Source organism: Lynx canadensis, chromosome F1, assembly GCF_007474595.2.
Source record: "Lynx canadensis isolate LIC74 chromosome F1, mLynCan4.pri.v2, whole genome shotgun sequence".
In the NCBI taxonomy this organism is placed as follows: domain Eukaryota; kingdom Metazoa; phylum Chordata; class Mammalia; order Carnivora; family Felidae; genus Lynx; species Lynx canadensis.
Genome location: NC_044319.2, coordinates 7,276,426 through 7,302,617, shown reverse-complemented (window position 1 = coordinate 7,302,617; position 26,192 = coordinate 7,276,426). Strand labels below are relative to the sequence as shown.

At 40.3% G+C, this 26,192-nt stretch overlaps 1 protein-coding gene across 1 annotated transcript in view; it reads right to left on the bottom strand.

Annotated features, from left to right (window-relative positions):
- Positions 1–26,192, bottom strand: part of PLD5 (phospholipase D family member 5) — a 352,020-nt gene that overhangs the window by 252,503 nt on the left and 73,325 nt on the right. Inside the window, exon 4 of the mRNA XM_032591872.1 lies at positions 98–234. Within this exon, the coding sequence (XP_032447763.1) occupies positions 98–234 (137 nt within the window). The remainder of the gene's footprint in view (positions 1–97; positions 235–26,192) is intronic.

Here is a 26,192-nt window from a genome sequence, read left to right as displayed (position 1 = left end):
GATCACATGTGTTTCTAATTTTCTCTCCACTGTCTAGGGTTCTCTTTGGCTTTCCTGCCCACCCCCTAAAAGAGAAGTTTTGTTTGTTACCTCTTACCGACATTTATTTTGACAATTTTTTTCTGAGAGACCATCCTCATCCTCTCCCATGATGTCCACGGCAGAAAATATCAACGCGACAAGAATGGCAAAGCAGCATACCAGGGCGAAGATCACAATGCATTTCTGCTGGGACTGTCAAGAAAAAGAAGATAAAGAAAAGTGAGAAGCAGCTTTCACTTAGAAAAGTCGGGAACTGATAGCTTTTCAAAATCCTTTGGGAAACAATTACTTCTGTCACTGCCAGTGGAGGGCTGCCCTCCAAGTGAAATCTTGATGTTCATTCCCGAACACAGCCTTCAAGCCCCACTAAGTATCTTAGAACAGCTAAAGAATTCAAGTGCTGTATCGAGACTTCTGAACAAGTTCTCTCTTCCCCTTTCTGATCAAAAGCAGTCCAGGAGATCTGGAGACCTTCTACAAGATCTTCTACAGAGAGCACTACAAGGCCCATTAGCGCAAATTAAAAATGAAACACAGGGTGGTTCGATAATTACTCCCCGTCTCCTGTTACTACCAGCACCTTCCAAACTCTGTGCAAAGTGCCCTCAAACCTTGTATCCCCTTGCGTTCCCAACCTCCTCTTGCTCTAAGACCTTTATTATGATGGCTTCAGGACAGATGCCCCTGGCAGGCCAGGATGAGTTCTGCAGCTTGATCAGAAATGAGATCTATCAGATGCCAGCCTTTGGGTCATTTAACTGACATAGTTCATTTCAAAATACTGAATGCAATCATAACCAACATTCACACTCTTGATACAATTTTCACTTAGAAACAGAAGCTGAAGGTCCAGCCACTCAGGTCCTTATCTTTGGTCCAAGTGTTGTATTCCGAGACATCCCTGTCTCCAGGGGTTCATGGCCATAGGTGGCAGAAGACAGGGCCTCGGTCACTGGTCAGCAGCCATGGCCACCAGAACAAATAATTTTGCCTGGGTTCTATTTATTAGATAAATCTGGACGGGGAAGAGAAAGAACAATTTTTAAGTGTTCCCAAAGCTTTTAGGGATTATGTACAGGAGGGGAAAGAGTGATCACTGGCCAGACAGCCAGGAATAACCCGGTTAGTGATGAGATACATATATGTGTGCAAACACGTACACACAACTTCAGAGCTCTGTTGAAACCAGCTGGCTTTGCCTCTCCTTCCATCTCCCTGACATTTATCCCTAGGGCCACACGGTCTCCAAAGAACCAAGACGCCTCTCCCCAAGCTCAGAGTCCAGAGTGTCCAGGGACAGCCACTAATTACAGATTCTAGAGAAAGGTGTTGTTAAGGATGCAGATGCTCCTGTGACCAGGTGCTATCAGCTCAGATGGTTGTCTCCTTAAGGAGTCTTTGTGTTCTGCTTTCCCTCAGGTCTCCCCTTCCAAGAGAAGCTTGTTCCAAATCCCTTCCTGCCTGTCACTGTGTGCTTCTCTTACTCCCTGCTGAGGGAGGAAAGTGAAGGAAACCCCAAGGGAGACACAACCATTGTTCTTTTCCTCTAGGTTCCCCTGATATCTTTAAGACAGGGATATGTTTTATTCTTTCCATCCCAAGCAACCAGCACAGGGCTCAGCAAATGGAAGGTGCCCAAGAAATAATCACCACATAAACAAAGTGAATGGATGAAATGAAAGTTACAAGGGCATACATCTGAAGATGCAGAACCAATTAGTTTGGTTCCATATTTTGATGATGTGAATGGCAACCTATCCTTTCCCACTCTCTGCTTGGGTTGGATGCAAATAGCTGGGCTGCATTTACTGACTATATAAAAGTCTGCAGGGGCACCTGGGTGGCTCAGTTGGTCAAGCATCTGACTCTTGATTTCGGCTCGGGTCATGATCTCACAGTTGTGAGATTGAGCCCAATGTCGGGCTCCTCAACCAACACAGACACCCCAATTTTATTTATTTTAATGATATTTATTAGTTGTATAACCAGAAAATGTTTGCTGTTAACTATTAATTATTTTCAAAATATCATATAAAAAATAAATAAATCACACCCAGTCCCACTCAGACAAAATCACCATTATCATTTTGGTCTTCTTCTTTCCTGTGTACTATATATACCAATCTACCAATCTGAAAATACTGGTATTTTCTACATATAGTTTTGCATTCTGCTTTTTGCACTTGATCATGCTTGAACATCATTAAATATTCTTTTAAAGTATGGTTTTAAACTGCTGCATAACACTCATTGCATGAATAGGTCATTGTCCCCTTTACTCCAAGAAATTTTTTTTTTCTTTTTCCTTTCTTTTTTTTTTTTTTAATGTAATTTATTGTCAAGTTAGCTACATACAGTGTATACAGTGTGCTCTTGGCTTTGGGAGTAGATTCCCGTGATTCATTGCTTACATACAACACCCAGTGCTTATCCCAGCAAGTGCCCTCCTTAATGCCCATCACCCATTTCCCACTTCCCTGCCCCCCATCAACCCTCAGTTTGTTCTTTGTGGGTTTTTTTTTTGCATAATTAGCATTTATTTCATTATGGGTTTATATAGTCTATAAGATTCACTAGTCTATAAGATTCTTGAAGTCAGAGACGTGTCTTTATCCGCCCCCCCACCCCAGGTAGTCTTCTTTTTTTAATTTAATTTAATTTTTTAATTTACATCCAAGGTAGTTAGCATATAGTGCAACAATGATTTCAGGAGTAAATTCCTTAATGCCTCTTACCCATTTAGCCCATTCCCCCTCCCACTACCCCTCCAATAACCCTCTGTTTGTTCTCCATATTTAAGAGTCTCTTATGTTTTGTCCCCCTCCCTGTTTTTATATTATTTTTGCTTCCCTTCCCTTGTGTTCATCCGTTCTGTGTCTTAAAGTCCTCATATGAATGAAGTCATATGATATTTGTCTTTCTCTGACTAATTTCACTTAGCATAATACCCTTTAGTTCCATCCACGTAGTTGCAAATGGCAAGATTTCATTCTTTTTAATTGCCAAGTAATACTCCATTGCATATATACCACATCTTTTTATCCATTCACCCATCGATGGACATTTTGGCTCTTTCCATACTTTGGCTATTGTTGATAATGCTGCTACAAACATTGGGGGGCATGTGCCCTTTCGAAACAGCATACCCATATCCCTTGGATAAATACTAGTAGTGCGATTGCTGGGTCATAGGGTAGTTCTACTTATAATTTTTTGAGGAACTTCCATACTGTTTTCCAGAGTGGCTGTACCAATTTGCGTTCCCAATAGAAACTTTTTTTTTAAGCCACTCATTTTACAACACAAAAAATTATTTAAAATTTTTGTCATTTTATCCTATTTCCCTATAGATTATAAACAACAAACAAAAAGCTTTTAGAGGGGTTTAAAGCAATGCAGTGATAACACATTAGAAGAGACTCTAACCTAGGACAATATAATTTAAAAAAATTTTTTTAATGTTTACTTATTTTTGAGAGACAGAGATAGAGCATGAGTGGGGAAAGGGCAGAGAGAGAGGGAGACACAGAATCCCGAGGAGGCTCCAGGCTCTGAGCTGTCTGCGTAGAGCCTGATGCGGTGCTCGAACTCATGAACTGTGAGATCATGACCTAAGCAGAAGTCAGAAGCTTAACCGACTGAGCCACCCAGGCTCCCCTAGGCAATATAATTAAACATTATCTCAAAAAGAATCCTGAAGAGAACAGCATAAATATACCATGTCAGGTATATTAGTGGGTACTCAATGAATAAAGCTAGTGACATTAATATGAAATGATCCACCCACAACAATATTTATTTATTTCCCTTTATTCTAAATTTTATGATAAAATAGTCAATAAGAGCTCTAATTGGGGCGCTTGGGTGGCTCAATCAGTTAAGTGTCCAACTTCGGCTCAGGTCATGATCTCACAGTTTGTGAGTTCGAGCCCCACATCAGGCTCTGTGTAGATAGCTCAGAGCCTGGAACCTACTTCAGATTTTGTGTCTCAATCCTCTCTCTGCCCCTCCCCGACTTGTGCCCTCTGTCTGTCTCTCAAAAATAAATAAATGCAGGGGCGCCTGGGTGGCGCAGTCGGTTAAGCGTCCGACTTCAGCCAGGTCACGATCTTGCGGTCCGTGAGTTCGAGCCCCGCGTCGGGCTCTGGGCTGATGGCTCGGAGCCTGGAGCCTGTTTCCGATTCTGTGTCTCCCTCTCTCTCTGCCCCCCCCCCCGTTCATGCTCTGTCTCTCTCTGTCCCAAAAATAAATAAACGTTGAAAAAAAAATTTTTTTAAAAAATAAATAAATGCAAAAAAAAAATTTTTTTAAAGAGCTCTAGTTGATTTGTGTGCTATTGGAAGCACTTTAGTGTAATAACCTTCATAGATTTCTATTAACTTCTATTCATTTAATTCTGTATTATCATATTCTATTAATATGAACAATTGACCTGGCTATTTTCATTTAAATTTGTCAAAGAAGAGAAATTCAGACTCTGATATTCATGTTTAAATGTCTCCTTGAAAGAATGTACTATCACAATATAACTTCAGACCACTACTTTCTTTAGTCTCTTTTCTTTTCAACCTCATGAAAAGTGAAAGATTCTGTTCCAGTGACAGCACTAGAGCCTCACAAATGAGACCAAATTTCAGGTTACCAAGACATTTATTCAATTTCAAATCCTTAACAGACTATTTCAGATCATTCAGGAATCAATTTGAAACACACTTTTTTGTTTTTATTGAATAGAACCAAAGAATGCAAAGTTTTAAGGAGAACCCATTAGGATGATTACAATCTAAACTTCACTATTGAGCTCAACCAATTAAAAGAAAACAAAACTTGAAATGCTATTATCTAACATCAATCTGTACTTTTCACTGGAGTTTTTACTGAAAACAGTTTTGAAAAGAATTGCCTGCTTGGTCAAGAAATATATCTAATTATGCTAACACTGAAAATATTTAATTATCATATCCTTATCAAATACATTTTAATACAGAAAAAGAGATGTATGACCTCTAAATGGGAAAGGGTATTAAATCTGAAACTTAGAAGTACTATATATCCAAACTTGGGGTTTTATGCCATTTGATAAATTCTTAAAAAGAATTTGCACCCATGTACCTAAAGGCAAAATGTGAATTTGCAAAAATTAACCATAAATTAAAATTGTTCATATTATCTTTCATTTATTTACCATGACAGTTTTTTTTTTAAACAAAATCATAGTGAAGTCTTAAAAATAGCTATTTTTATGTGTGCAGCTTTTAGTACCCACAGAGCTGCAAGTTAAATTATTCTCCTTGCGAGGGGCACCTAAGTGGCTCAGTCAGTTAAGCGGCTGACTCTTGATTTTGACTCAGGTCATGATCTCATAGTTCTTGAGATGGAACACCACACTGGGCTCTTCACTGATCATGGAGCCTGCTTGAGATTCTCTCTCTCCTTCTGCCCCTCCCCTGCTCATGTGCATATGTGTTTGTTCTCTCTCTCTCTTTCTCTCTTAATATACAGAAACAAAAAAATATATTCTCCATGTGAAAGACTGAAATTATGACTCAAAGACATCGGGTTATTGAATTGTCCAATGTGACCCAACCAATTGGAGACAGTGCAGGGATTTAATTTAGGTGTCTAAATCTGAAGTCTCTAGATCTTTTTCCTTTTCTGGTTTTCTTTGCTTGACTTAATTTTCTACTTAATTTGAGCTATGATTATTTTATTATTTTTATTATTGGTTTTTAGTTAACCAATCCCCACATGGCCCATTAATGTAGAAATGAATGTTGAACATTTTGACTCCAAGCTGTGGAGACAGGGCATCCTTGGGCCTTTAGAACTTTCCTATGATTCTAAATGTGTTCCTGTCTTGAGTTCTCAGAGACATGTTCTCAGAAAAAAGAAGGTGACCTAGAAGAATCATAGTAATCTTAGCTGATGACTTATCAATCTCCTGAATAATGGTCACATTCTAGAACCACAGTAGAAAATCTAGACTATAGATTGATTAAGGGATTTGCTTTGAAAATCAGAATTATCACTTCACTTTCCACATACACTTTGATGTACCTTGGGGTTCTGTTTTAGAACTTTTCTCTTCTTGTTCTGTATCCCCTCCCTGAGAGAGTCTAATTTACTCCCAAGTCTTCACTGGCTATATATACACTGATAACTCCTAAGAGTATATCACCAACTCAGAGTACTTGCTGAGTACCAGACCCAAACTGAATGAGTTTCCCTGTAGTAGTCTACCAATCTCTCCACACTAAGACAAAGTTGGGATTTTAGAAAGTTCAAGTTAGCTACATTTGACAGAACAGAGTAGTAGAGACAGGAGATCTTTATAGGGAGAGAACTGTGGAGATCTTTAGAAAGTCTCCCTGAGTCCAAAGTTAAGTATTGCTATAAGTATTTGTATATAAGGAATTTACCTAAGGCCTGGGAAAGAACCACCTGAACGAAGTAGATGAAATAATCCCTAACGAAATACACAGGGACAGGAAGGGTTGGTGTTCTCACTATCCAGAATGGAAAAATCTCATAATACATGGGGCATCAAGTAATTAGGAGGATATTATATCTTGAAAATGGAAATGGGAAAAATTAGCCCTAGACTCAAGGCTGATCTCCCACCTAAAAAAGCATAAAAACAATCCTTAAAAACCCAACTGTTCACTAGGAACTATATCTAAGAGAAAACCTTGAGAATATTTTTAAATATATCTTAATATCCACCAAACAGCAAAATCAAAATTACAATGCCTAGCATCCAGTAAAAAATGACCATACATGCAAAGAAACAGAAAACCACACCCCCAAATGAGGAGAAAATTCAGTCAAATAAATCAACTCAGAAAGGACACAGGTGATTAAATTAGTAGACACAGATATTAAAACAAATAGGATTACTTATTTCATATGTTCAAGAAAATAAGTATTTTAAAAAAGAGATAAAGAAAATATAACAAAAAGCACATATCAAAATTTCTGGGGATGGGAAATACACTGAATGGGTTAGAAGCAGATTAGACACAACATAAAAACAGTTTAATGAACTCTATGAAAACACAGAGAAAAAACCAAAAACTTGGCCAGTGTATGAGACAAGTCAAGAAGCCTAATATACATGTTCATGGAGTTTCCAAAAAAGAGGAAGGTACAAAAATATTTGAAAAATAGAATTGCCAAAAATTATTCCAATTTGTTGAAGATGTAATAGTCAAAGTCACTTCAGAATGATAAAGGGATAAATTCACCAAAAAGACATAACAATAATAAACCTTTATGCACCTAAGAAAAGAGCTTCAAAATGTATAAAGCAAAGGCTAATAGAATTGTAAGGAGAAATAAATAAATCCCCAGCTATTCAGTGACATCAAACTCCTTCTCTTATTAATGGACAGAATAAGTAGACAAGGAAGAATTTTAAACCAAATGAAAATAAAAATACAATAAATGAAAATGCATGAGATGCAGCAAAATAAACGTTTCAGGGAAATATGTAGCACTAAATGTATATTTAGAAAATAAATAAGGTCTTAAATGATCTAAAGTCCTACCTTAATATAGAAAGAAAAAAAGACTAAGTTAAACTCAAAATAGGCAGAGGAATGAAGCAGAACTCGATGAAAAAGAAAACAGAAAAGCAATAAAAAAAAAAAATCAATGAAACCAAAGTCTGGTTTTTTGAAAAGATCAATAAAGTTGGTACACTCTAGCTATACATATAAGAAAAAAGAAAAGACACAAACTGCAAATATCTCTATGAGAGACAGTCATCACTACAGATAATACTGAAAACAAAAGGCTACTAAGGGAATATTATGAATAAATTCATGCCAAGAAATTCAGTGTAGATAAAATGGACAAGTTTTTGCAAGATAAAAATTACTAAAGTTCACTCAAGAAGAAATAGGTAACCTGAATATACCTTTGCATCAATTAAAGAAAATAAATTTTTAGTGAAAAACCTTCCTACAGAGAAAAGCCACGGCTTATCAGGCATCATTAACAAATGATGCCATCTGAGAAATAAGTAATAATATTAACACACACACAAGAAAAAAAAAAGGGGGAAAAAAACCTCCCAATTCATTCTATGATATCAGCATTACCCGGATATAAAAGTCAGACAGACTTAAAAAAATGTTTTGTCCTGCTGTTTAATAATGCACTATCTAGGGGCGCCTGGGTGGCGCAGTCGGTTAAGCGTCCGACTTCAGCCAGGTCACGATCTCGCGGTCCGTGAGTTCGAGCCCCGCGTCAGGCTCTGGGCTGATGGCTCAGAGCCTGGAGCCTGTTTCCGATTCTGTGTCTCCCTCTCTCTCTGCCCCTCCCCTGTTCATGCTCTGTCTCTCTCTGTCCCAAAAATAAATAAACGTTGAAAAAAAAAAATTTTTAATAATGCACTATCTAGAAACCAAGACACTACATTCATTTAGCAGGGATTTAATGTTTACCCTGTGCAAAAAAAAAAAAAAAAAAAAAGAAAAAGAAAAAAGAGTGCAGGGGTCAGCAATGGCCATAACCTCTAAAAGGGAGAAAAATATCTCAATTTTCTTCCCCAGATTACTTGTAAAAACTGCAAAAGATCTCTATTACCTCACCTTGCCTTTAATTAAAAAATGAATCATCAGCTATACAATCTGTTTATTTTTTCAAGCCTTGCTAGAGTTCTCCCAATAGCACTTAGAGGTGTTGCTGTTTTAGGAAATTCTCAGTATTTTTACCAGAACAATAACGGTAAGTTATTTCTGCAGCAACCTAGATTATTCTTTCCCTTTTAAAGACATGCAGATTTATTGTTCGACCATGCATTTGTTAATTTTCTACCTTTTGGTCTCTTTCACTAAGCTGAGCTCCTTGAATTCAAGGACCCTGCCTAGATCCATAATACCTGGAAGACATGTTCAATAAATATGTGTTGAATGAGTGATAAGTGAATAAAGGGGGAAAATGGCAAGGGCTACAAAATCAAAATGATGATTTTTGTGTCTTACAACCCTGGTTATTTATTTCCTACTCACATGCTTCTCCATTGATTCCCATCACAGAAGCACATTTATTTGTAAAATAAAACATGCAAAAAATTAAATACTATAAGCTCAAAATTAGCCTAACAAAGGGGATAACATGCAGAACAAAGGGCATCTTTTCCAAAACAGCAGGACAGAGAATAAAAATTCAAGTTTGCATCAACTGAATACAGGAAACTACTCCCCATCTTATACAAAATTATTAAAGATGATAAACAGACGTCTTGTAATAATAATAATACTATAATGGTGCTTGGCAAATAAAAAGCACCACCAATGAATGAGAAATTTTAAAGATTTACTATAAATTAGATAAACCAAAGAGATCCAAAACCCAAGACACCCAAAGGAAACCACAAAGTTCTATAAAGGAGAACTCCAAGTATAGAGGTACCACAGAAGGAACTGGAAGAAACTATGGAATGGCTGATAGTGATTAGTTAGTATGTTTCAGAGCAGGTTGGCCAGTCAACCCTTCCCACTACTCCTTTCTTCTACCCTCTTGCACTGAGCACCACACAACAGAAGTGTCACCCAATAGGGCAATTCCCTCAGAGAGCTAAGAACCCCCAGAGGAAACTACCAGCATATGCATATGCAGCCTCTCCTGTAAAACCTGGAGACAAACCACTGTGCTCAACCATCACCCACAGACATGCAAAATAGGAACTGCCAAGCATAGAGGTAGATGGAAATTTAAAAATCTTCAAGAGTTTGTGGAAAATCAAAACCATGAAAGAGGTACTTAATGCAACCAAGGCAAAAAAATCTGCATAAAATAAAGCAACCAAATGACACAGCTGAGACTTTAAAAGTAAGAATAACTCAAGTTTTCAGAAGAGGAGAGAAGTTGCACCCCTGAACATCAAGAGAGATTATCATGAAAGATTAGCAAATAGAGATCTTGAAAATGATAAACCTCTGGAGATGGGCTCAAAATAGACACTGGTTAAGAGCAAATTCACACACACATTATTGAGCCAAAAGATTCTTCCACAATGCAAAACAAAAGAACAGAATCCTAACACCTACTGCAGAAAACCCAAGAGACACAGAGGACCAAGCTAGAAAACCAGTATCTATCAGATCCCTGTTGCTAAATGAAAGAAGAGTGAGAACACAAGACCCTAAATAATCAAAGAAGCAGAGAAAGAAAAAAACTTCAATAGCTAAAAGTATATGACTTCCAAATAAGTACATTTGTTTTACACCTGAGTTTGGCAACAATTCAAAAGATTGATAATTCTACTTGGCAAGGATTGGGGAAATGAGTGTGGATCTAAGAAAAATCTGGCATAGCCTGTTAAGATGGCAATTTGGCGTTTTTTATCAGGATCTCTATCCAAATTTTATTTTATTTATATTAAAAATTTTTTTAATGTTTATTTATTTTTCAGAGACTGAGAGAGACAGAGCATGAGCAGAGGAGGGGCAGAGAGAGAGGGAGACACAGAATCAGAAGCAGGCTCCAGGCTCCGAGCCGTCAGCACAGAGCCCGACGTGGGGCTTGAACCCACAAACTGTGAGATCATGACCTGAGCCGAAGTTGGACGCTTAACCGACTGAGCCACCCAGGTGCCTCTCTATCCAATTTTTAAATGTGTATATCTTTTGGCTCCTAAATTTCACTTCCAACACTCAATCTTATGGAAATGTTTACTCATGTGCGCAAAGATATAAGACCAAGGACAACACTGCAGTATCATTTGTGGGAGGAAAAAAGCTAGGAAAAATGATCTATCCATAAATAGAGGAATTGATAGAGTAAAAAAAACCCCAGTCCTTCTGCAGAATATTGTGGCCACTAAAATGTACAATTGTTTGTAAATGAAGGGGAAGACTCAGCGGAGTCACACAAAACTCTTGAAGGTCATCTGTCCAGAGGGGAGAGGTTTTGTGAGGTTGGATGGATTGCAGTGTTTAAGGTGTTCATGGCTTACTCTGTATCTTTCTGTATCATTTAGGTATTTTATATGAGCCCTGATCTGGGGCACCTGGGTGGCTCAGTCGGTTGGGTGTCCGACTTCAGCTCAGGTCATGACCGCACAGCTCATGAGTTCGAGCCCCGCGTCGGGCTCTGTGCTGACAGCTCAGAGCCTGGAGCCTGCTCCGGATTCTGTGTCTTCCTCTCTCTTTCTACCCTCCTCCACTCATGCTCTGTCTCTCTCTGTCTCAAAAATAAATAAACATTAAAAAAAATTTTATATGAGCCCTGATCCGAATCATCTCTTACAACAATGAGTAAGAAAGCTGTCCATTCTTGGACTATGTCCACCTCACAGCAAATTATTCATCCTTAGCTTCGTTTTCCTAAGACACAACTGAGCATCATCAGCCACCATGAGTAGCCTACATTTATTCGAGCCCTCCGTATTATCAAGCAGAGAATAGATATAATCCCACGTTTCACAAATTGCAGAGGATAATGGGACAATTCCAGAGAATATTTGAGCATTGAGAATACCCGCAGACTATCTAGTTCAACTCTTCATTTTATCATTTTCCAGGTAAGAAAATGCTAGCAATAAGATGCTATGAATCAATGTGCCCTCTTTTTGCTGCCAGCGTTTCGTTGATTGAATGGCAGAGCAGCAAACAAAGAGAACATTAGAGTTTGCAAAAGACAAGTGACACAAATAAGGCACTGTCGGATTGTGATTTGAGGGCAGGCACACCAGGTACGTCTCACAGGGGTGAGCGGCAGGAGGCCTCTGAGAAGTCAGCGAACTGCTTCCAGGCCTTTCCTCCTGCCAGCAGTTGCTGGTGGCATTAGAGAAGAGAAGCAAAACGTGTTTAATTGAATTTAAAAATTTGTAGGGAGGGGCGCCTGGGTGGCTCAGTGAGTTAAGCTTCAGACTTCACCTCAGGTCATGATCTTACAGTTCGTGAGTTCAAGCCCTGCGTTGGGCTCTGTGCTGACAGCTCAGAGCCTGGAGCCTGCTTCAGATTCTGTGTCTCCCTCTCTCTCTGCTCCTCTCCCACTCGTGCGCTCTCTCTCTTTCTCAAAAATCAATAAACACTAAAATTTTTTAAATAAATAAAAATAAGCAGGGAAACTGTAACATGTGTTATACATTCTCCTAACACTAGCAATTCAGAACCGGGCTCTTAAGGGGTCTCTGCCCTTAAGCATCTCACCTTTCAGGTCTGGCAGGGGTGTGTGTGTTGCAGAGGATGGATGGTGAAGGACAACACAGTGTGATGCATGCTGTTACAACGGTACTGAGACCAGGATAGTGACTCCTTCATAGGACAGTTCCCTAGGAGCAGGTTGATCCTGGTGCCACCATGCCCCCTGCCATGCATACCTAATTCTTGAAATAGGGAATCCAGGGTTTCCTCTGTACTCACCATAAAGCGAAATGAGTTATTCGGAACAGTAGTGAGTGAACAAGAACACGTTGTCAAAGTCAATATGGAGCGGCCAACAGGTACCAGCAGAAACGTATTTTCATGCTCTCTGTGTTTGCCTCCGTGACAGATAAAGGTGAATGAAAAATGACAACCAATTGCCAGTTGGTCTCTGAAAAGCCAAGGGCTGTATTCTACACTGCGCTTTTAACAAGCTGAAAAAAAGCTTGAATCTTTCAATGTATCGAAATAAGCCCAAGCCCTTCCAACTTAACTACAATAGAAGATTTATTGTGAAGACCCCTGGTTAAGATTGTTTTATGTCTCTTGTCTAAATTATTTGTTTCCTGATCACTGTAAAGGATGATACTTCATCCAGCTAGGGGAAAACACCACGGTGGACAAAACTCAACAATTCTTTACTTTAAGCAAATTAAAAAGCAAAGAAAAGTCAGGATTGACTTTGGGCATAACAGTGACAAGATTTATCTTTGGTATTGCTAGTGTGTAGTTTTCCGTTTATTTGAAAAAAGAACACAGACACACATGCACGCACAAGTCGCACACATCTATAAAAGGTGTGGTTAGGGAAGCTTATATAGTAGGAGCAGAAGGGAACTTAAAGCCATCTAACCCGCCCAGTCACTCAGTGCAAGGATCTCACCTCAGCACCACGAACCTACAGCAACATCCTCTTCTGCTCGGTCATTTGGAGCTAGCAAAAGCTCACTACTTGATGAATCACCACTGATTTTTTTTTAAAGTCCTTATTTACATGAGAAGACATCTGAAGAAAAGAAGCCTATCTTGAATCACCATGACTGAGCACCCACCTAGATGGCCCCTTCCCTTCTGACCCGGTTCCTAACTCCCTCGTGGCTCTTCTTCCTGTCCCCCTTCCATCCCTTATCTCTATCCTTTGTTTTTCCCTTTTCGGACCTCCTTCCATCCTTTACCCCCTCACTGCCTCCCAACACTGCCGCTGTTTCTGCTCTGCCGCAAACCTGCTAGTGCTCCCTGCATCCCAATGTCCTCCTGGTCCTCTGCCCTCACTCCCAACCACTTCCACGCCTGAGTGGGCTCTTCCCCCAGAAAATCCATCTGTCCTGACTGCAAAGGGTCCACTACACACAAATGATAATGACCCCAGGCAATGGATGAAGAAATGCAATTTTATAATACAGGCAAGTGAGGTCACTAGAAGGGGGAAGGGGTGGAAGTGAAGCATTTCAGTAGATATTTTAACAGAATTCAAACCTTATCTCATTAACAGCATTTAGGACAAATGCAGCCTACTGTTTTTATATGTGCCAACATCCCCCTTCTCCTCACCATTAACTTATTTATCAACCCCCTTCTTCAAAGGCTCAGGTAGAGAAGCTCAAAACAAGCCATGCCCATGGAGGGACATTGCTTTGGGGGCGGGCGGGATACAAGAACACTGGAGCAAAGCACCATGCTGAGCCAAAAAGCAGTCACCCCCTGCAAGGACAGTGCCCTTGACCGTGGTCTCAGGCTGAGAGGGAGCTGAGCGGAGTCACTGCCAGGCCACTCGTCAATCTTCACTGGGCTCATTGATAGTGACTGCTCTTCAGTCCCTCATGCCTTCCCACCACCACATACTTAGCACTCTTTTGAAAGCAAAACCACCTTCCAGACTCCTAAGCCACAAGATAAATTATTAAAAGATCACCGAACCAGGAAAAGAAGAAGAGTTAAGTACTTTTCATGTTCTTCCTTTCTTTCCTTAGAGCGACGAGCCTTCACTTCTTCATTCATCAGAGAGGTGGCCTGGGTTCTACTTTGTCACCAAGGTTCCATAGATGGGGCAGCAATAACTAGCACCTATTTGCATATGGCCTGACAGTTCACAAAGCCACTTTGCATACACATGAGTCATTCTGTGCTCTGGCCTTTTCTGATTCCCCATCTCTCTCTCTCTCTCTCCCTCCCTCCCTCCTTCCCTCCCTCCCTTTTTACTGATCCTCTCTCTTGAAGTCAATGTCCGGAGCTGCCTGACCATCCAGTCTCCCCTATGTAACACATCCTGGCCTCTCCCTCAGAGTCTGCAGGCAGTAGAATCAGGCTAGAGGTTTGCCTCGGGCTGTTTCTGAGTGGAGAGAATGTATCATTTTCGCACGTGTATGTCAAGGTGCCATTGTGTAATGAACCGTGTTGTCTGCCTAAGTGTAAAGGACGCCCAATCTCCTGTGATGTGGGTCCCAGCCCGAAGAGCTGTGCTATCATTTTCTACATGGTCTAAGTAGCCTACCTTGTACTTCAAGGATCAATCAAGGATTTCATCAATCAGGGATTTCCTCAGTGCTTGCCTCACAGAGGAGAGTTTAATTCTTTAACAGTAAATACAGCTTCTTCCCACAAAAGCGTTGGAGAATGGCTGCCCTGCCTTTCAGCCTGAGCAATGGAATCTCATCCTCTAGATTGGGGATGCGACCCCAGCCCCAGGACACCTCACACAGGAGGTCTGGTATCTTGAAATACAAGCAATTGTAAGAGAATATTATGAAAAATTATAAGCTGGGCCATCTAGAAGAAATGGACAAATTCCTAAAAACATACAAACTACCAAAACTGAAACAGGAAGAAATAGAAAATTTGAACAGATCCATAACTGCAAAGAAATTGAATCAGTAGTCAAAAATCTCCCAACAAACAAAAGTCCAGGATAAGATGGCTTCCCAGGGGAATTCGACCACACATTTAAGAAAGAGTTAATACCTATTCTTCTCAAACTGTTCCAAAAAATAGAAACGAAAGGAAAACATTCAAGTGCATTTTACGAGGCCAGCATTACCTTGATTCCAAAACCAGACCGAGACCCCACAAAAAAGCAGAATTATATGCCAATATCCCTGATGAAATGGATGCAGAAATTCTCATCAAGATACTAGCCAAATGAATCCAACAGTACATGAAAACGATTATTCACTATGATCAAGTGGGATTTATTCCTGGGATGCAGGGCTGGTTCAATATTCACAAATCAATCAACATGAAACAACACATTAATAATAAAAAAAAAAAGGATAAGAACCATATGATCCTCTCAATAGATGCAGAAAAGGCACTTGACAAAATATAGCATCTATTATTGATAAAAAATAAAACCCTCAACAAAGTAGGGACAGATGGAACATACCTCAACATCATAAAGGCCATATACGAAAGACCTGCAGCTAATATCATCCTCAACAGGGAAAAACTGAGAGCCTTTCTTCTATGATCAGGAACAAGGCAGAGATGTCCACTCTCACCGTTACTATTTAACATACTGGAAGTCTTAGCCTCAGGAATTGACAACAAAAAGAAATAAAAGGCATCCAAATCAGCAAAGAAGTCAAACCTTCCCTATTTGCAGACAACATGATATTTTATGTAGAAAATATAAAAGATTCTACCAGAATATTGCTAGAAGTAATACCAGCAAAGTCACAGGATATAAAATAAACGTATAGAAATCTATTGCATTTCTATATACCAATAATGAAGCAGCAGAAAGAGAAATTAAGGAATCAATCTCATTTACAATTGCACCAAAAACCATAAAGTACCTAGAAATAAGGTTAACCAAAGAGGTAAAAGATTTGTACACCTAAAACTATAGAACACTATTAAAGAAGTTGAAGACACAAAGAAATGGAAAAACATTCCATGTTCATGGGTTGAAAGAACAAATATTGTTAAAATGTCTACACTACTCAAAGCAATCCACACATTCGATGCAATCCCTATCAAAATACCACCAGCATTTTTCACAGAGATAAAACAAACAATCTTAAAATTTGTATGGAACCACAAAAGATCCCAAATAGCCAAAGCAATCCTGAAAAAGAAAAACAAAGCTGGAGGTACCACAATTCCAGACTTCAAGCTATATTACAAAGCTATAATCATCAAGATAGTATGGTACTGGCACAAAAACAGACACATGGATCAATGGAACAGAACAGAAAACCCAGAAACGAGCCCACAACTATATGGTGAACTCGTCTTTAACAAAGCAGGAATCTAATGGAAAAAAGAAAGTCTCTTCAACAAATGGTGTTGGGAAAACTGGACGGTGACATGCAGAAGAATGAAACTGGACCACTTTCTTACACCATACACAAAAATAAATTCAAGATGGTGGGAAGACCTAAATGTGAGACAGGAAACAGCTCTTTGACCTTGGCCAGAGCAACTTCTTACTAGACACATCACCAGAGGAAAGGAAACAAAAGCAAACATAAAATATTGGAACTTCATCAAGATAAAAAGTTTCTGCACAGCGAAGGAAACACTAAAAAACTAAAAGGCAAATGATGTATTGGGAGAAGGTATTTGCAAATGACTTAATCTGATAAAATATTAGTATCCAAAACCTATAAGGAACTTATCAAACTCAACACCCAAAAAACAAATAATGCAGTTAAGAAATGGGCAGAAGGCTGGGCACCTTGGGTGGTTCAGTCGGTTAAGTGGTCAACTTGGGCCCAGGTCATGAACTCATGGTCTGTGTGTTTGAGCCCCACATCGGGCTCTATGTTGACAGCTTAGAGCTTGGAGCCTGCTTCGGATTCTGTGTGTCTCTCTCTGCCCCTCCCCTACTCATGCTCTGTCTCTTTCTGTCTCTCAAAAATAAATAAACGTTAAAAATTTTTTTTAAAAAAAGAAATGGGCAGAAGGCATGAATAGACATTTTTCCAAAGAAGATATCCAGATGGCTAACAGACACATGAAAACATGCTCAACATCATTCATTATCGGGGAAATACAAATCAGAACCACGAAAAGATACCACCTGACATTTGTCAAATGGCTAAAACACAGGAAACAACAGATGTTGGTGAGGATAAGGAGATAGGGGAATCCTCTTGGACTGTTGGTGGGAAAACTAGTGCAGCCACTGTGGAAAACAGTATGGAGGTTCTCAAAAGTTAAAAATAGAACTACCTTACGACCCAACAATTGCACTACTAGGTATTTACCCAAGGCATACGAAAATACAGATTCAACGGGGGTACATGCACTCTGATGTTTATAGCACCATTATCAACAATAGCCAAACTATGAGGAAAGCCCAAATGTCTGCTGACTGATGAATGGATAAAGAAGATGTGGTGTGTGTGCATTTGTGTTTAATGGAATATCACTCAGTCATCAAAAAGAATCTTGCCATTTGCAATGACGTGGATAGGGCTAGAGTGTATTATGCTAAGTGAAATACGTCAATCAGAGAAAGACAAATACCGTATGATTACAGTCATATGTGGAATTTAAGAAACAAAATAGATGAACATATGGGAAGGAAAAAAAGAGACAGAGAGGGAAGCAAACCATAAGAGACTCTTAACAATAGAGAACAAACTGAGGGTTGATGGAGGGTGGGGGATGGGCTAAATGGGTGATGGATATCAAGGAGGGCACTTATTATGATGAGCACTGCGTGTTACATGTAAGTGATTAATCACTGAATTCTATGCCTGAAACCAATATTGAACCATATGTTAACTAACTAGAATTTAAATAAAAATTTGAAAAGCAAAAAAAAATTTAAGTAAAAAAATTCTTGCCTCTACCAAAAAAAAAAAAAAAAGAGAGAGAGAGAGAGAGACTGATACCTTGGGAGGGTGAGAGAGACTTGGTAAATAAACGACTAGATGAATAGCTCAACAACAAACAAAATAAATGACATGACTAAAAAATGACTTGAGTAGACATTTCTCCAAAGATGATGACATACAAGTAATACTGAACAACACTAAGGAAACTCAAGTCAAAACCACAGTGAGATAGGACTTCACGCTCATTAGAATGGCTAGTATGCAAAAATGGGGGAAAAAAGTTGTTGACAAGGACGTGGAGAAATTGGAACCCTTGTACATTACTGGTGGTGATGTAAAATAGTGCAGCCACTGTGGAAAATGGTACAAAAGTTCCTCAAATAATTAAAAATAGAATTCCCATATGATCCAGCAATGCTACTTCTAGGCATATATCCAAAAGAATGGAAAGCAGGGATTCCAACAGAGATTTATACACTCATGTTCTTAGCAGCATTGTTCACAACAGCCGAGAGGTAGTAGAGACCATCCAAATCAATGGATGAATGCATAAACAAAATGTTTATGTGAATATACCCAATCATCCATATACATCAATAAAATGGAACATTAGTCAGTCTGAAAAAGGACAGGAATTCTGACATGTGCTATAACATGAATGAACCCCAAAGGCGTTATGCTAAGTGAAGTAAGCCAGTCACACATGACTAATACTGCATGATTCCATCTATACGAGGTACCTAGGGCAGCCCGATTCACAGATAGAAAGTAGAACCAGATTGCCAAGGGGGGGGGGGCAAAAATGGGTACAGAAGTACAGTTTTGCAAGATGGAAAGAGTCCTATGGATAGATGGTGGCCATGGTTGTACATCAATGTGAGTGTACTTAATACCACTGAACTGCACACTTACAAGTGGTGAAAATGGTAAATGTTATTTATGTCTATTTTACCACAATAAAAATTATTTACAAAGAAAAACCCAGCAACCATTAACAACTGCTGAGTTTGGGCACTCTCAGTTTTCCTCCCTACTAGGTCTCTCCCTAAATGGTCCAAAGACCCTCCCTTGGACCCTGGCTCCCACTCAACTCACTCTTGGGTCTTGCACACCTCAGAACCTTTCTTCCACATTCCACGAAGTCAAGACTTGCTGATTTAGATGGCATCCTCTGCTTCTCAGCCTAGGAGACAACTAGCTACATTGATTGGTCCAGCAGAGGGAGATCTGGGGTGAAAAGTCTCACACTCCAGGTTAAGAGTAACAAGCACTTCTGTTTTGCCATTTTGTATATGGTTCACTGAGGTCACCCATCTGCACAGGATTCGGCACCCAGGTGAAATCTGTGTTCTTACCCATTACCTGCCCAGCCACCTTTCTGATGCCCCCATGCCAGAACACACTGCGTGCCCTCCCCTTCCCTCTTGGCCTATTCCCCTCTGCATGTACCTGGCTTCAGCTCTGTCAATCTCAAATCAATATCAGCTCATTCCCCTAATTTCAAGGGATTGTGCAAATAAAGCCATGTGTGTGGGTTTGCACAGGGAGGGAGATGGGACCACAATCAGCCATTGCTAAAATATCAGGCGCTGATGAAGAGCAGGGGGAGACACATTCCAAGACCCATCACGACAGACACTTAACAGCTGAGTTATAGCAAAGCTCTCTTCGTTGCTTGTTTTTGTTCCCTACCTTTTTAAAAGCAACTTTTTTTCAATTTTACATCTTAGATCAAATGGAAGCACATCTTATATTCCCTATATTTTGTAGCTGCTATTTCTTCTTCTGACAAGTCTATTTTTTCACAGTTGCATTATTTCTATGGTAAGTTCAAGGAGGGTGTATGTCCCCATGCACTTTCTATTCCCCTTTCTGTCCATGTATTTATGCAAAAGGCCAAGCTCAAAGCCTGAGACCCCTTAATTCTTCCCTGTTTGTTGCCCCAAACACCTGCTTTTATTCTATCACCCAATCTAACCTCATAGTAGATCCATCTTTTCATCAATTCTCAACAAAACATGTAAATAAATCTGCACTAATATATTCATGGATGTTAATAAGGATACACAACACACTTCATTTGTTATCTGTGGCTTTCAGGAAGACCCTTTAGAACACCAGGGCATATTGGAATCTATAGCAAACTGATAGGATGACATTTCTAGGCAAAAGAGGAACAAAAGCTAACATTTACTGATGTTCCTCACTATTCCAAATATGGTGCAGAGTGAAATCTTCATAGGTATTTTAAGATAATACATGAGTCTACTAAGAAATTTCTCCCAATGGGGATGCCCTCAAGTCCCTGGGAATGTGCTCTTCTCGGCCTCTGGAATTTTCCAGTGGAAAGCCTTCATCTTTTCAGCACCCCTGCATAACCACTGTCATTGTCACAGGTCAGGTGATGAACAAGAGACGAGAAGTTTGCCCAGAGACCAGCATCTGGTAAGTGGCAGAACTTGAAAGCAAACTAAGACCGCGAGCTGCTCAAACCTCAAGCAAGCAGCAATACCCTCAGATATTTCAAGGGCTCCAAGGAATCTCCTTCATCTCCAAGCCCCTTCCTGGAAGTTTTTCTCTCCCTCTCTGCTTTACCCTACCACCCAGGGCCCTATACCAGCCGAGTTCTAAATTGCTTATTTAAGCCCAGCTATTGTTTGAACAATTTTGATCTTTAGTGCTTCATTATCAAGTTTTATCAACTCTGCATACAAAATACCTTGGGGACCATCCCCTGGGAAATCTTTTAAATCAACCCATTTCTGGCCTTCTGCTATCTGATATGTCGCATTTTTCAATCAAAGTTTTTAATAAAAATCCACTTTCCACCATCATATGCATCCAAGGGCCTGTGTTCCCCTTGCATTGGGGAAGGGGGTGCATTCTATATTTCCATGGATCTGCTCTACTTCCAACACAAATGAAGTGCTATGACCTTGTGATGTGTCAAGTGCTTGCCTGCGTGCAAATGCTTTCCTTTTGTATCAAACTCCAGGTATGCATGGACTGGAGAATGAGCCTTCCCTAGAGGTTACAGTAGGACCAAGACTACCTCCTGCCAAAGCTCACTGCTATATATGAATCTGCACAAAAAGAGGGGAAAAAAAGAACTAAAAAGAATGAGCAAGCACAGTTTTGTCAGCTGCCAAATATGTCAAAAAACAAGACCAGATGTCCTTGGGGATTCTGAAGATGCTCATCCCTTTTTTTTTCTCTCTCTCTGCTGTGTAACTGTCTTAAAATGTACCTGGGATTTGTTTTTGTCAGGTGTGGTAAGGTGACAGACAAGGTTACAACTGCCTTCAAAGAAGAGTTTATTACTTGAAATTCCCAAGAGGAGGGGACATGCGGGGCCACATGCAGGGCCACATGGGGAAGCACCAGGGTCATTCGGGTCACAGGAGTGAGGGCAGAGAATGGGCCACAGCCTTTACTGTGGTTTCATGGGAAGGAATGGGCAAGGTGGGGTAGGCAAGTCTGAGCCATGACTGGATCATTAGGATTGGATAGTGTGAATAACTTCAGTGAGCTCTGGGTGAGAGGGGTCTGTACCTGGCCCTGGGGTGATTTAGGGCAGAAGAAATATTGGTTTGGTTTTATAAGAGTTACATAGAGGAGGTAGTTGGGGGGTTGGGGCTTTGGAGGGGTTGGTTCAAATATGAAAGTCACGCCTACAGACAAGTTGTTTGCTATCTCTAGAAATCAGCTAGCCCTAAGAGGGGCAGTCTCTCTAGGATTAGCAAGGCCTCGTATGTGTGAAAGCATCATAAAATTAAAAAAAGTAATGCTATAGTGCAGCAGCCTATCTACCAAGTTCAATCCAGAAATAGTACAAACCAAAAGAGGATCTGGAAATGAATCAATCCCAGTGAGCCCATGGTCCATGGTTTGTGGCCTGTGAACCCACAGCACACATCCACCAAAAGCTGTCTCTTATTGACATGGAAAACCACATTGGCTTTGATATCCAATTGACACAGAATGATATGATTCTCTGTGCCATATTTATGATGACATGGCCAAGGCCAGAGGTGTGAATTATATATTATCTTCTTTAACAACAGAACACTCTACATTATTTTATACACTATTCTTAACATTGTGGGATGCACTCATTAATAAAAATTTGCATTTTCCATAATGATATTATATTGAAAAATAACTATTTAAATGAAGGAAAGACTTTCCTTGGAACACATATTAAAACTATTAGTTTACTTTTGGATAGTGGAGACTGAGGCTGGGTCTGTGGCTGATAGAAGGTACAGAAAAAGTCATTAATAGGAGGGAGCTACTCCTCCAAAGCCCAGGTCCCATGAAGGGTTCCAGCAATGGACACCAAGACTTTTAATGACATCACCTGTCATTTCATAATAAGCGCTTAAGTCCTTAGGTAAGAACTTGTCTTAGCAGAGAGGAACAATAAATTAATGATTGAAATACGTCTCAGTATGCTTCAGTTCCTCAAGCTAAAATGAATTAAGTCATACTTCGTGGAAAATTTGATAGGGAAATACTTTGGCACAAAGGTTTTGCATTAGCTTGATTACCCGAGGATTAAAATGCAGGGGTGTGGGTTGCCTGGATGGCTCAGTCGTTGTGCGTCCAACTCTTGATTTCAGCTCATGTCATGAGCCCACAGCTCATGAGTCTGAGCCCCACATCAAGCTCTGTGCTGACAGTGCAGAGCCTGTATGGAATTCTCTCTCTCTCTGTCCCTTCCCCCACTGCTCTTTCTCAAAATAAATAAGCCTTAAAAAAGAATAAATAAAATGCAGGGCTGACTAAAATTCATTCAGAAACAGGTATTTATTTGGAGTCTATCTCAACAGTATCTTTCCAATGAGGACTGAGTATCGAATAAGACAGATGTGATTTCTCCTCCTGGAGCTCATATTCTAACAGAAGAGGCAAATAATAAATAAGCAACAAATTAGCAAAGTAATGTATGATGTTGACAATGAACAGGCTGACATGATGGTGACTGGGGGCTGGTGCCTCTGATGAGGGAAGATGAGGAAGGTGTCCTTGAAGAAGTGACATGTCATCTAAGAACTGAAGATCCTGACCAAGGGAAGGCAGGAGGAGAAGGATTCCAGGGAATGGGAACAGCATGTTATGTTGCTTCGGGTGGAATTTCAGTAGGCAAGAACTCATGAGACAAGACTAGAAAGGAAGCAGGGGTAAACCATAAGGGTCTTGTAAACCCAGGCTGATGAGATGCATTTTACCTTCAGTACCGCAGAACAATATTGAAAGATTTAAGGCAGGAAGGTGGCACGATGTAATTGGACTAGTTTTCACTCTGAACCATTTGAGAATAAGTTGCAGATATTATGTCCCATTGGCCTTAAATGATTAAAACAAAAACAAAAACAAAAACAAAAAACCTCTCCTACATAAACATAGTACAAAACCACAGTGCAACTATCAAAATCAGAAAATTAACACCATACAATCCACAGAACCCTTTCAAGTTTCACCAATTCAATCCAGCACCATGCACTGTCCCAGATGTCATGTGTCTCCAGTCTCCTTTGACCTAGAACAGTTTCTCAGCCTTTCCTTGACCTTCATAACCTTGCTATTTTTGAAGATTATGGGCCATCTGTTTAGTAGAATGGCCCTCAACATGGGCTTGTCTAATGTTTCTTAATTACTGGATCCAAATTATGCATCTAGGGCAGGAATATCGTATCAGAATATCAGAAGGGATACTGAGTTCACATTGTATTCTATCAAGAGGTGCCCAATTTTGAGTTGCCCTGTGGTGCTTCCTTTGGTCACTTGATCATGGTGGTGCCCACCATGTGTGTCCACTATAAAGTCACAGCTTCCCTGTTATAACTAAGAAGTATCTAATAAGGACATACTTTGAGACCATGCGAGTATCTTGCTCTTCAGCAAGCTTTCACCTGCTAGTTTTAGCAGCTATCAATAACTCCTGCCTGAAGCAACTGTCTTTAGTTGCTATGTTGGCTGCCAAATGGTGGTTTTCTTCTACATTTATTGGTTGGCACTGTATTGAAAGGAAGAACTTTCTCTTCTCCTGTATGCATTCATTCATTTACCAGTATTAGTACAGACTCACAGATTCTTGTTTTTTTCTAAGTATTATAATAGTTACTTTTACTACTTGTTTTGGTGTTTAAATTCTGCCAGTTATAGCCACTTGGAGCACCTCCAAACTAGCTTCTTTTTCCTCCTGCATGTCCCCATTTATATGTGAGAGTTTCCCTATATTATAACACAATGAAATGTTCTAGGCACATCTCATAGTATCTCTGCCTCTATCCTAGAATTAGGCTTCCCTCTAAGGACTACTTTTTTTTTTTCAGTAGAGAATACTATTTAGAAGCCAACCCCTAAGTGCTAAGCATGCTCATTTTACCAAAGTATTACTTCTCCCAGACCCTCCCCATGCACAAAGCTAGGAAATAAACACCTTTCTCTCTCTCTCTCTCTCTCTCTCTCTCTCTCTCTCTCTCTCTCTCCACATCAATCTTTTTATATAAGAAATCTGAGTTCACTCTAACACAAACTTCAATCAACATCCCAGACTTATTCTCATTTTTCCCTTTTATACTTGTAACCCCCTTCACTGACAATGAGAAACCTGACTCCCCATAACTTCAGTATATTTACATATTTGTTCAGTTCCCCATGTGTAACAATTGCCCAATCCTTCCAGACCACCACCTCCATTAGTTTCCTCACTTATCATCAAACCTGCTATGTTCTCCTAAAAGTATTAGGGAGTGAAATACGGAGGAGGGCCATCTGGGTGGTTCAGTCGGTTAAGCATCCAACTTTGGCTCAGGTCATAATCTCACAGCTCATGAGTTCAAGCCCCATGTCAGGCTCTGTGCTGGCAGCTCAAAGCCTGGAGCCTGCTTCAGATTCTGTCTCTCCCACTCTCTCTGCCCTCCCCTGCTCATGCTATGTGTCTCTCTCTCTCAAAAATAAATCAACATTTAAAAAAAAGTTAATGGAGTATGATTTTACTCTTCCAAACTATTTCTGTGGCTGCTGTTGGAGAATTAATTTTAAGAGGGAAAGAGAAGCATCAGGGAGAATAGTCCAGAGGCCACCTATTCATCAATATAGTCAAGAGACAAATGACTTAAGAAGATCAAAGTAAGAGGCGCCTGGGTGGCTCAGTTGGTTAACTGACTCTCGTCTTCCACTGAAGTCATGATCTCGTGGTTCATGGGATAGAGGCCCACACTGGGCTCTGTGCTGATGGCGCAGAGCCTGCTTGGGATACTCTCTGCTCTTGGGATACTCTCTCTCTCTCTCTCTCTGCTCCTCCCCCCACTCACGTTCTCTCTCTCTCTCTCTCTCACAGAACAAACTTTTTAAAAAAATTAAAAATTAAAAAAAAGTAAGATAAAAGTGGAAGAACCCACAGTATGTTTGGGAGTTGGAGCTGGCTGGGGGGTTGGCTGCCACGGGTGGGGTACGAGGGGAAAGGAGGAATCTGGATGATGCCTAGGGTCTGATTTGAGCACCGATGGCAGGAACGTTCAGAAATGAGAAAAACAAGGACAGAAGAGACTTGTAGGAGGTGGAAGGTACGAAGAGTCGTATGTTGGAATCTTAATGGAAGATTCCTATTAATAATACCCAAGGGGCAATGCCAAATAAGCAGTTGAATGTATGGGTCTGGAGTTCAGGGGAGATGCACAGATTCACATCAGCAGCGCTGAAGGTGGTGTGTAATATCACAGGGCTAAAAGAAATCACCAAAAAAAGAGGGGGAGCCTGAGGCCAAGCGCCATAACACTTAGAGTCTGCCAGACGAGGGTGAGTCAGCGAGGAAGACAGAAGGGGAGGCTGTGAGACGGAGTGTAACCAGGAGACGTGGTGTCCTGGACACCAAGAACAGAAAGCATTTCAAGTGGGAGGGAACACCTCTTTGGGTCGAAAGTTGCTGACCTGTCCAGCGAGGTGCCCAACAGGCTTGGTTCATGGAAGTCGTCGGTGCACCAGGGTGAAAGCTTTCAATACTGGGGGGAGGCCGCCAGAAGGAGCCCAAAATCAAACAGAATGGATGTCTTTCTGGCAGTGTGGTGAACTAGTCTTCAGGAGCAAGCTTCCCCACAGAAAACAGACAAAGTAGGGCACCTGGGTGGTTCAGTCGGTTGAGCGTCTGGCTTTGGCTCGGGTCATGATCTCATGGTTCGGTTAGTGAGTTTGAGCCCCATGTTGG